We start from the raw sequence: 13052 nt of genomic DNA on the forward strand, positions 1-13052 counted from the left end.
AGTTGGAGAAATCGGGCAAAGTTCAAGTTAGGCAATTCAATGTCTATGCCTGAACCCAACCTGATTTGATTTGGTCGAATTTTTTTTGCCCGAACCCTAACTAATTGTGCCTAAGCTTGACCCAAGGCCAGGTTCAGGTTTGGCCCGCCCTGACCATATTATCCTACCTAAAATCAATTATGTCACAAACAATATTAAGTGGATTAGTCATATTATCAATTGAAAATGATATATTAGCAAAATTTGAATACAAAATCTTAATTAGTACATTTGCATTTCTAAAAACGAGTTTTTTTTTATTTTATATTTTTCGTTAGCCACCCAACTGTAGTGTGGTTTGTGGGTTATTGTATGTGCCTAGTGGATTTGGGAGAGATATGTTGCTTTAAGAGGCTAGTTGGTAGTTAGGTCCACAGTTCGGCATCCCATCATCAATTTATTATTATTATTGTTATTATTGTTGTATATAGTTATTAATATTGTTTATATGAAAATATTAAATATAAAAAATGTATTTAAAGTTTTCGGCTTAGGCCTCAACTTGTATTAAGAGGGCCTTGAGAGTAAGCTTTGGATTATATATGTTTGGGAATATTTGATGGTTTTTGTTAAATTTACAAGTTTGAACAAGTTTGGATTCGAGGTCATCCTTTTTAGGGATTGTTTTATGACGAAACCTTATACAACAAGTACATGTACTCTACACTTAAATAATTATTTGTAAATTTTATATTTTTTGATGACGGCAGTTCCAGATCTATAGGCCTAACTATCAAGATCGAAGCAATTGGCCTCTTAGAGCACCATATCTTACCCAAATCCCCTGGGTACATGCAATACCTTACAAATGACACATATCAAGTAAGGAGGGACACATCCCCCCTGGTTGGCCAAAGAGGGGGCTTGAATTCAAGACTTCTTTTTAAATCGAGATGGCTCAGATATCATTCACCACCAATGGGGATATTCAAGAAGATGAATCATCTCAACACATTGTCTCATTTGACAATGGATATGATTTAGATGATTCAATTGGGAAATTGTATTTTATTAAAATAAATATTTTTTATAACTTAAATAATTTTATCTAAATGAAAATATATTACTGTGACTCAGTACAGTATCTTCTAATCTACTTACTATAGGAGTTTCTCTAATATACAAGAGAACTTCTTCTATGGCCACACCAACTTTTACTAAGATTGTCCCAAGATTTGAGCTAATTTTTAGTGATTTCATACTTAATTGGAGTTGTATCAGCAAATCATGAAACCATGAACAGATGTGAAGTGAACTGATTTGTCGACCGAGTCAAATCGGACTAGAGGGTTCTTAAAACCTTGAATTGCTATTTGGTACCTAAAAGTGACAGTAACACTAGTAACAACAACTTCAAACTGATGGTGGCGCGGTTGTTGTTGTTGCAGAGCCAGAGGCGGACCCTGTGCAGCAGCAGCAGCAGTAGCAGTAGCAGTGTGAATCAGACATGGAGTCGAAGTGTCAAACAGGTGACAAAGTCCAATTTCTCAGAATCTCTGGAAGAGCTAAAGAATCACATACGAGACTCAGATTTCATAGCCGTGTCTTCGCAGAAGACCGGGTCCTTCTCAGCTCCATGGAGCCGTGTCCTTCCTTTTCTGGACACACCTGACACGTCCTATTTTAAGGCTAAGGACGCAGCCGAGAGGTTTCAACTTCTTCAGTTTGTGGTCTGCCCCTTCACTCTCAGACCAAACACCTCCACCACCAATTCTAAGCTCGTCGCCTTCCCGTAAGTTACCGACGCTTCGTCTTCAAATTTTTCATCTTTTAATTAGTACTAACGATATTCAATGGAATTATTAAAAACAGATTATTTCGATTTGTTTTGTAGAAGAAAAAACTATTAATTTGAGTGTGTTTAGGGTTACTTTGCTTAGGATGATTTATATATTGTGGATATAAAGCCAATTATGTCCATATGTCGTTATGATACTCATTTATATGATGATATAAGATGTAACCCCACTGTTACTGATTCAACTAAAGAAAGAAAGATATGACTTCATTTTCAAAATATTCTTGTTGGGGCCAGAAACAACAATAACAATCAAAACTAAAGGCAGAATTTAGGTGGTTCATCAAGAAGATGATTGATGAGTTACAATATCTCAATTTCATTTCCTCTCTGTAAAACTGAAAAATCTTCCTCATCAAAACCCTAAGACGAGTTTACCATGAATTTATAGTCCTAACAAAGATGAAATTTTCCCCTTTGGAAGAACAGTTATGAAATTGTGAATAAAGTTTCACTAAATGTTAGGAAATTATAGCTGCATCATTAGAGTTGTTCTTGGGGTACAGTCCATTCAGCTCATATAATGCCACCAACTGAATACAAGGCTTGTACATAACAATTATTTTAGCATAGAATTTTGAAAACAATAAGGGTTTTTAATTTTGAAATAACGATATTATGTTAAACCTTTTATTTTTGGGGGGAATTAACAGTGTTCTGACAGCCTATAATGGTTTTTAATTTAAAATTTGCTTTCACTTCAATTGTCTTCCCAGCCTTCCAGCTTTACAAAACCCCAACCGAACCCTTCTTAAACCCCCATATTAACCTAACCGGTCTTAGTTTAATAGTTTACACCCTTGCTGTTCCATCTATACCAAAATCTCACCATCCTATTCCCTCTGAAATTGTACCAAATCTTCCTATAACCCATTAAACCTAAACCATCTTAGATGTTTTATTTCTTCTACATCTTGTTGGATTGATACTCTAGGACCTTGGCTAGTTGGAAGTACTACCTTCCATAAGATCCCTCAATTTAATATTGTAGGTCTTGTTTGGCGAGGCTAAAACATTGTTTAGAAATATTTATTTATTTATTTTTTTAATTAGAATTTTCTTATTTTCTGTGGTATAGTCTAGTAATTTATGATATTCATTGTTCTTGGTAATTCCATCATAATCTCATAACTAACATCTTATTTAGTTTCATAGTCCTACATCATTTAGGTAATTATAAAACCCAAAATTTGAAACTCAAATAAGACCTCAAACTTGTGGATTAATACCAATTGAAAATGAATAAACATCATCATCGAAGCTGTATACCCAAAGATTTGGTTTTAGCTAAACAAATCACGTTCCTCTATTCAATTCCGTCAAGAGCCATTTCTTCTATTATTGGAAGTGGGTTCATATCTACTTTTAGTAACTGAAACCACATTCTCTTGGGTCTTTTCTCACTCTTTTCAACTTGAATATTCCTTCTAACTGGGGATTTAGTGGGTTTTTGTTGAGAGTGCTCAACCCTCACAACGAATAAACATAGTTCCTTAAATTAATCTACTAAAGTTCACGTTTTTTTTTTACTAGTGTAAACATTTTATTAATGAGAAAAGAAAGGCGAGGTTGAGGTGGCCCCTACAAAAAAAAAACAAAAAACTAAAGAAACAAGACAAGCAACAAGCCGGACCACAATGAACTACTCATTGCAAAGCTCATCCCATTTAAAAACAAAATTATCAAAAAAGACTCCACCAAAATCTTTTTAGTCTACTCCACCGGAAAAGTAATCCCAACATCTCCAAGGTGACCTCATGTAGATTATTTTCCTCTCCTTGAAAAGTCCTTTTATTCCCCTCTTTCCAAATCCCCAGCACACCACAAATGGGAGGACAGCTCACAAGAACCTCTTCTGTTTGGAAAACATGTTAAAGTACCAAGCGCGGAAAAGAAAGAGAATAGATTAGGGAAACGCCCACTCAACTCTAAAAAGATGGAGAAAGTACGACCAAATTAGAGATGAGAATGGGCAATGAAGCAAAATGTGATTCCCACTCTCACCATTTATTTTACAACGAAAGCAATAATTTGAAATTGAGAAGCCAACCTTTATCAAATTGTCCAAAGTTAAGATTTTACCCAATGAAGCTGACCAAATGAAGAAATTACTTTGGAAGGGACGAGTGGTAACCAAATTAATTTGGTCGAGAAAGCAATTTGAAGAAAAAACTTACTTAAGTTCATTTTTCATTCAACTTTGAAGAAAAATACGAACCAACATACTAGTTTCATTGTGCAACCATGTTCATATTTTGGTTGTAACTCGTTCCAATCTCTTAAAACCTTTTATGCAATCTTATAGAAACTTTTGGTTTGTTCTCTTTATTTTTCTAGTTGTTTTATTGCTTTGTGTTTGATAGTGTTTTGTGTATCTATTTGCTAGTCATGTTTTAATTTTTTTTCCTTTATCTTGCACTTTGCGGCTGTTGGTGACTTACTCATATTTGAATCTATAAACAACTTGCCCCCAAAAGAACATAAAATCTAATAGGCCGATATTAACTTTCTTAACCACAAGTTACTTTCCAACAAAAACTCACACATTCCTCTCATTCTATATGCCCTAACAAATTGCAAGCGGAATAAGACTTCACTAGATTATCTATTTTTTAAGGGAAAATTGTATTGCTGTTGATAGGTTTCTACAACATTCTTCTATGCTATCTGAAAGGAGAAAGAATCTAAAAAAATTTGGAATAGAAGAAGAATTTAGGAAGAACCATGTCAATACCCATGGCTATCCTTACTATTTTATAAAAATAATATTTTTCTTCTAAATTATTTGAAATAAAGACTGTGGTCTTGAATTCTATCTTTTAGGGTTTGCCAAATGTGACATTTTCTACCCTTCTCAGACTCTTGAGATCCAAGTAGGTGCCATGCAACATAGTTTGTATATCTAAGGGTTCTTGAAGGAGGGAAGGTAAAAGATTATCTTAGGTTGATACTAGACATTCGGTTTTACCCATTAAATTCTATGAACTTAAAGCAAGAAACCACAAAACCTAATTTCAGCTTCGGAAACTTTTTATGTATAAAATTGGATACCTAGATGAGCTTTGAAAACACGATCAAATTTAAAAGATGTGGAATTTTCAAGATGAATTCTTATTTTAGGATTTTGAATCTTTTTCTTTTAAAGTACAATACAAAATACATCTACCCATGTTTACGTACTTCTTTGGTTCTTTTTTGACTCCTTTACTATATGTTACATTTATGAAAAGTGAAGACCTACTTAACTGATACTCTAATGATTTTCATAGAATACAACACATGCTTTCCAATACCTTTAACTTAATCTGACTTTGACTAGTTCTTTGCTTTTGGTGCAGATATAACTTTCACTTGTTCCCAAGGGATGAGTTGAATATAGGGATGCCATCATATAACTTTTCATGTCAAGCATCTTATTTGACATCCATGGCTCGAGAAGGTTTTGACTTCAATATGTGCATATATGATGGTAAGCATCAAAACCATGATTTCAAATCTTATTCTATTGAGTTTTTCACCAGGCATAAATGAGTATCTCTGAAGGAAAGTCGTTCAAGATATTTTGGCCATGTGAAAAGAAGACCAATAATTGCACCACTAAGAAGGAACACTCTGGTGCATCCCGAAGGCTCTAAAACCTTCTATGTCTTGTGAAATTACTCTCAATTCTTTCCTTTCCTGGGTAACTGGGTTTTGAAAATTTCAGCTAGAGCAGCCTTTTTGTTTGGTCTGCCATTACTCTTGATAAAATGTAAAAGTTGATCATCTAATTGCTCATAGGCAAATAATTATTGACTTATGTGTTAGTGCAAATTAAGTGGTGAAAAGGTCAGCAATCATCTGATTCATTGCAATGTGTATATATATATATATATATATATATATATATATGGGGGCAGTGCATGAGACAATAACGGTGAAAAAATCCATGACAAGGGTTTTTTGTAAACCACTTTTGATGGGGTTAGAAGTTTTGGAATGGGCTGATTTTTGGATAGGACGATCTCTATGTCTTGGAGATCATCCACACCAAAAATCAGCCCATTCTGAGACTTTTGACCCATATAAGACAAAAACCATTGTCATAGATTTTGTACACTTATTGTCCCATGAACCGTCCCCATATACATATAAAGTAATAAGATTTGGCTCTACTTGTTGTCCCTCTTTCAAATACACTGGACCCTTCCCTAGTCACTATTAGTTGTGTTTAGCTAGTTGAGTCGTGTTTGTAATACTAGAGGTGGGAGACCTGGTTTCATTTGTTCTTTCTCTTTCTGATATACCAGACCCTTTCCCAGTAACCGTCAGCTGTCTATAGCTAGTTCAGTTATGTTTGTAATACTAGAGGTGGAATTTTGGAGGAAGTTAGCCATTGCAGTTTGTTGTAGTATTTGTAAATAGAGAAATATAATCTTTGAGTATACGAGGGGAGCCTTCAAGACATCATATTGGCTGATAAAGGTAACTGGTTCTTTTGGCTTAAGATCCACCCCAAATTTAAGAGGTTCCTCTTTGAAGATTTGTTTTCAGGTGAGATTCGATGTGAATGAGGATAGTTGATTTTATGTTTTTGTGGGGTGACTAGCCTGATTTGTGGCAGCTAACACTGGTGATAAGCTAGGGTTTGTGTGAATTTATGAGTTTTTAGTTGGACTGTTGGAGAGACATTTCTTGTATTTCCATTTCTAAATAAGCTTGTTTGATCTCTGTTAAGATTTCTTAATGTTTGTTGTGTATACCATTCTTATTATAGCGAAAGATATATGATTAGCATCGCATACCGATGAACAAGGAAATTCATACTTGTGATAATTTCTTAATAAATATTTTAAATTAGAAAAGGTAGACATATCCCTGGTGTATCTTGATTAATATCTTGCAAATAAGAATATAAAAACAAACAAAAGAAAAACCATGAAGTGTCAAAATGTGACAATTCATCCATCTCTGGTACTTCACTTGTGAAGAAGAGAAGCAGTTGGCAATCCTGGGCCTTTTGGGGGAGAGAGGATTCTCTGCTACCTACTATTTTTGCTATTTGTTGGGGGGGGGGGGGTCTGGAAGGAGAGAAACAGTTGTGTCTGTAAGTGGAAGGAGCAATCAATCCAAGATTTCATTATTAGTATTTTGGGCTTGTTCTTTTGGGCAAATTGTTTGTGGAATTTAAGATAATCTTCTTTGAACCTTTCTTTTTTTTCAACAAGTAAAAATTTATTGATGAATGGGGGGTTGAGAAGACCTACCTAAATACAACGAAAACAAAAAAATTAACAAGGATGAGAACTGTTTAGATTAGAGCATATTATTAAATTTCAACATATTTCCACGAAATATGCTGAAATATTTCCATTTCCACCAGTTCCAACACGAAATTTAACCGACAGTTTCTTTTTGTATATATTTCGGTAGAAATCTCTATTCATTTTGTGAAATATTTCGATGAATAGTGAATTTTGTCCGAAATTATCTATTCTTAGGCATAAAAATGCAATATTTCGATGGAAATATTTCAATGAATAGTAAAATTAGACAGAAATATTCTTTTTTGAAAGAACTTATAATTGGTTTTAAAAAGAACTTAGAAATTACACGTAGTATTTACTAATAAAAAATTGCATATAACATTCATTTGTTAATATAAATGAATTATGATTAGGCATGCATACAATCAACCATGTTTCAATAAGTTGGATAAATTAAGAGAGAATGAGCAGGATAGAAGGGAATGGTTCAAAGCTAAGGACAAGAAGTTCTTTGTCAAGTCATTCTATTATTGCTTGATGCCAGTGGGTGATGTGTCTTTCTCTCCTTCTATAGTTTGGTCCGTTCCTGTTCCTACAAAGGTGTCTTTCTTTCTTTGGCTAGCCTCTTTGGGTAGAATCCTCACCTTGGATAATTTGATCTATCGAGGTTGGGTTACCCCAAATTATTGCTTTCTTTGTTCTAGGGATGGGGAGTCTATTAATCACATTCTTATTCATTGTCCTTTTTCTCGAGTTATTTGGATGTTTTTCTTGTCTCGTTTCCGGACGCATCTGGTATTTCCGTTATTTTTTTTGGCGCTTCTGAAGGATTGGAATGTAAATATTTTCGAATCTAGAAAGAAGCTTCTCTGGGCTATCCTCCCGTTCGTAATTGCTTGGGGTCTTTGGAGAGAATGCAACAATAGGGTATTCCATAACAAGGAGAGCTCGCCTCACACAGTGACCTTAGAGATTTTGGCTTCCTCTTCTTTTGGTCAAAGCTGAGTAGAAACTTTGAGGGAGTGTGTTTCCAAGACTTTGTGTTTAATTGGGATAACATTTGTGACTCTTAGCCCCACGCAGGGCATGTATTTTTGCTTTCTTTCTCTTTTTCCTTGTTGTTTTGCTTTTTGTTGTTTGGAAGCTACCTCAGCCTCCTGTTCGTCTTTCCATTTATATGATTTATATTTATAAAAAAAAAAAAAACAATAAGTTGGATAAATTAGCAGTTTATTCATATTATTCAAAAAATAAGAGAAATATAATAATGCATTAATGCAATACTTAATAGTTTCTTTATTTTAATGTCTTACATATTAAGTTGTGCGTAGGTAATGCAACATTATTATTCTTATTTCCACTGTCAGCCTCTCAATACATGTGTTTATGTGTAACAAAATGTTGTTGATATTCAATTTCACGCTCCATATGGTAGTTCATTGCATTTTGATGACTTGGTGAGTGTGTTTTAATGCCTATTTTATCATTTCCTACGGGTTCAATGAAAATTTCTTCAATATTTCAATCATTTCCATAAATTGTGTTCATTTTCACACTGATTGAAATATTTCCACGAAATGTTTCCATTTCCATACTAACCGAAATAGACATCAAAATCGACATTTAATACCTTGGATTAGAGGATTAATTGCCTCACTTTTGTATAGTGACAGTTATCTCAGTTGTCCATGTTGTTCTTTTATTAATAAAATTACACCTTATACGTTTCAGAAAAATGATTTCCAGAAATTTCTTTAATCTACTAAATAATGGCTCAATAAACAGAAACCAAGTAGTAAGGAACTTATTAATTCTAAACCTTTGATTCTTACTTAAAACAAGTCCAGATTTAGAAATCTTCAGATCATTGAAAAGTTGATCCAATAAGTTATCTAACATTATCAAAGTAAATAATGTTGGACAGTATTTGATATAAAAAAAATATGGCTCATAGGTGACGTGTTGATTTTGATATATCAGTTATCCCCATCCACTTCAATCTTGGATAAGTCCATCTATTACGAAGCATTTGCAATCTTGTAAAGTTTCTGTTCTTTTTACAGGCATATCATACTTATCCAGAGTACAAGAATCCACAGCCAAAGTTCGACTTGGGAATCCTGTCACTAGTATCCGTCCCGTGAAATCCTCCTCAACCCTATCAGTTGCTGATGCAGTTTTCAGGGAAAGAATTAAATCACGGGTCCAGCACTGGAAGAATGCTTGGAAAGATAAGAGCAAGGGGAGTGATGGTAAGCAGATTTCTGTAGTAATTCTTTTGCCATCTGAATTCTTAGCTTCTCTTTCTTTAGCTTGTTTACCATCTTTTGCAGAGGCTCTAGTGAGATCCCTAAGGAAACTAATCTTAGGAAGTGAAATGTATGGGTCAAGGCCAAGCATCAACATAGATGTTTGCACTGAACATCAAGTGCATCTTGCGCTAGAGGTAAATGATATCCGCTTTATTTTCATATCCTTTTATTAGAGCTGCTATTGACACCCCAACTTTTACTTATTACACCCCAATTAAAAATAAAGAAAATAAGTAAATAGTTGAGAATAAGTAAAAGTTAGGTGTTTAAGATTTTATATGTCTAATATGAGTCTAATCATAATTGTTACATGTTATAATTTTGAGATAATAATTTGAGGTAAACCTTTTTTATGTTTGAATGGTGTGTTTTAATCTTTAATTGGGGTGTGATAAATAATTTAAGAAATTGGGGTTTAATTAGTTACAGTTGGGGTGCCAATTGCAGCTCTCTTTTTTTTGGATGGACATGTGATTCAAAATTATTGCTTTTTTAGGTGTGGAGCTTTGGGATTCAGTTTAGGTCTCTCACGTGATTCGTGGTTGCTCTCATTAATACCTTATTGTTATTTTTTGTTTGGTTGGTTATAGATGTTGAATGAGTTGTCCAGTGATCTTGTACCTTTAGTTATCCCAGAAAAGGGTGGGGGACCCAAGGCAGTACGTGTTGTGCTGACCAGTTCAGAAGAGGACAAGAATCTTCTCAAGGTAAGAGCTAAGAACAATTTGATAATGCTTGTAAATATGCATTGAAATATGATTATTGATTCTCTTGACAGCGTGAGCTTCAAGATCTCGAAGAGGAACAAAATAAGCGAGTTCGTGGCTTTCGGGAGGTGATTGATGTGATATCTGCTTCACAGAAACCAATTGTTGCCTACAACTGCCTTAGTGGTGCACATCTTTGAATGCCAGTCTTCTCTTAAAATTTATTTTTGGCTGTCTGTCTTTTTTATTTTGTTAATCTTTGCAGAGATCCATTTTATGCAGAATTTACTTTCATACATTCAAAGTTCATTGCTCCATTGCCTCCAAATAGGAATGAGTTCATGTGCTCTCTACGCTTGGTCTTCCCTTGCATACTTGATGTCAACCATTTATTGAAGGAAATCGGTCCTCTGAAAAAGGCAAATAATATACCAGCTGCCCTTTCATACTTGAATAGGTGGTTCTTTGTGCCCCTTGATATGGAAAATCATCACCAAGGCAAGGCGTTCTAACAAATTACCATTGTGTTTGTATGTGTGTTTGTTTTGATTCCCATTTCTAAGGGAAATCTTCTTGAAATTTACCACATTTACGTTTAATCAGCTCAGGGAAATGAAGGCAAGAACCATGGGCATAATGTACTTCTTACAGCATATTTGTTTGCTAAGCTCGGTTCTATACTGAAAATCACTTGCGATACTCTCCAAAGTGAGATCGTCGATCAAACTAGGTCCTTGAAAGACTATGCAAATATCTTCAATACCTGCTCTATCAGCATCCATGAACCAACTGATGGAGAGAATGTATGGATGGATAATGCAAGAAAGGTGAGCACAAAAGACCTAGTTTTTTTGTGGGGGTTTAGAGGTGGAATGTCTGGTGGAGTACTGAAGAGAACCCTCCGTGGAACTCATGACGTGTTTTCTGAAGACTTTGAGGTTCGATTAGTGGATAAGAACTGTGCTGCTGTTGTTTTTTGGAAGCCCGGTTCAGCTGAGGCATTACTAGAAGTAATGGGCTCCGGTGGGGATGGTTTTGATGGTTTGAGGGAGTTGATGTCGGAAGGGCTAAGAGGAGCGGGCTACGAGGCCTATAAGAGGGTCTGCAGGTTTGGTTTTTGGGAGACAGATTTAGCTGATTCATTGGAGAAGACCTTGTTAGAGCCCTTACATGACCATTTGACAGATTTTTCCCAAGAGGAACCGTCAGAGATACACCTTTGTGGTGATTTGATCAACCTAGATGATCTTTAAATGTACAACTATCTCTTTCTTGCTTCACCTTGAAAGCTATGGTGAGTTATTAATTTGAGGGCGCAGGGAATCAGCCAAATAACCCCAGAAAGGTTATTCTTAAGTTCAGGACTTCAAATCGTGGGTTCAAATTTTTGAGTCAGAGAAGGGTGGTGAAGGTTATGGAGGCTTGCATAGTACAAGGGAATCACTTGCAAGTGGGAGGACTACTGAATTCTGCAATTACTGATTTGATCCAAATATATTTCTTATGCTGTTTGTTATTATTATTATTATTATTTGTTTATCTAATGTATCATCACTTGCTTAATGGCTTTGAAGTTTTCGAAACACTCTTAAAAATGTAATTTTGGTTTTATTTGAACATTTTTAAACACCACAGTCCAAAATAGAAATTGTTTTAGTTAAAATTATATCATTGTGTAGATCACCAGATCTTATATATATATATATATATATATGAATTTTTGAAAGCTACACTTTGATGGTTTTGGTATACTTGTTTGGAGATTTAATCTATTTTAATTGAGATTTTAATTACCCCATAATTGGTTCAAGCACCCTTACTATATTACATTTTACCAGGAAATGATGTGTCAGGTTTGTCCCCGGAGAGGGTGTGACAAGGAACTCCCAAAGAGGGCCTAACGTGAGAGTCATATTATGAAAGGTATGTTTTGTTTATAGTTATCAACGTGGGGGATTTATGAACCTATTTTATTTTATTTTTAATAATTGGGGGCCTTCACCCGTCTCGGACTTTACTTGCCTCATGGTTAAGACGGCTTGGGTACTCTGTTGTTTAAGTAAACACATATGCGGCTCTAAAAATCAATGTAGAGTATTTGTACTACTTAGAAAAGATTTAGAACAGTAGTTCGCGTGGCATGAAGACAACTTCCTTGCGCAATAAAAAAAAAAAAATTGTAATTGAAGGGAAACTACCGATTGATGGATGAACTCAAATTTATAAAAGTTCAGAGAAGGAAAATCTATACATAAAGGCTCACACTAAGGCAAAAATACGAAATTTGGAACACTCCTACTATTTTTTATGGGTGTATACTTGTACTATTTCTATGTTAAATTTGCGACAAAGTTAATTGTCAAAGAATTTTCACAGGATCCCCTTACGGGAGCATCATTTGGGAGATTGGAGAAGGACTAAGGGATATTGAGATTTTAAAAATTGAAATATTGTTTTATAATGTGAATTTATAAATGCTAGAAATTAGGGTTTGTTCTCTACATGAAAGAAAAAGGTTTAGGTACCTGATATCGAGTCCACAAAAGGTAGGGAAAATGCTGAAATGACAAAAAGAATTTACTGCGATTCTCACAAGTCTGATGTAGGATGTGCACATAACCATAGATGTATTTCCTTGCAATACGAGTAAAAATCATCTATGGTTATATATGCATGTCCACATCAGAAATGTGAGAATCACAGTAAATCCTGTGTCACCCCAGCATAACTCGGTAGAGGTGATTGAGTCCATTGTGTGTGCACCAAATTATCAACCAATGAAAACAATATAATCCACGTAGACAAATATTATGAAATAATCTGTCTGGGAAATCAAAATAACTGCATGTCAAGGAATGTGGGCAAAACGGAAGCACACGACCCAAAACGTCTCATAGAATAACTATAATTGTGGAATGGTAGAGGTATTGTAAAATATCAGCAACCATGG

The 13052-nt window shown here is 34.8% G+C and overlaps 1 protein-coding gene across 2 annotated transcripts; it reads left to right on the plus strand.

The window, feature by feature from the left end:
* The first annotated feature begins 1307 nt into the window (after positions 1-1307).
* Positions 1308-11780, plus strand: LOC147396568 (Polynucleotidyl transferase, ribonuclease H-like superfamily protein). 2 transcript variants are annotated; one of them, XM_086451429.1, is made up of 8 exons: positions 1320-1771; positions 5176-5306; positions 9147-9335; positions 9417-9529; positions 9986-10102; positions 10174-10288; positions 10385-10600; positions 10706-11780. In XM_086451429.1, exons 1-8 carry the CDS (start codon positions 1401-1403, stop codon positions 11353-11355), a joined length of 1902 nt encoding a protein of 633 aa, XP_086307555.1. In that variant the 5' UTR covers positions 1320-1400; the 3' UTR covers positions 11356-11780. The 2 variants fall into 2 exon arrangements, with proteins under 2 accessions (XP_086307554.1, XP_086307555.1); XM_086451428.1 differs by having other exon boundaries at positions 1308-1771; positions 9147-9529.
* The last annotated feature ends 1272 nt before the right edge of the window (positions 11781-13052 follow it).

This window comes from Akebia trifoliata, chromosome 8 (assembly GCF_017979445.1).
Source record: "Akebia trifoliata isolate Shusen 1 chromosome 8, ASM1797944v1, whole genome shotgun sequence".
In the NCBI taxonomy this organism is placed as follows: Eukaryota; Viridiplantae; Streptophyta; class Magnoliopsida; order Ranunculales; family Lardizabalaceae; genus Akebia; species Akebia trifoliata.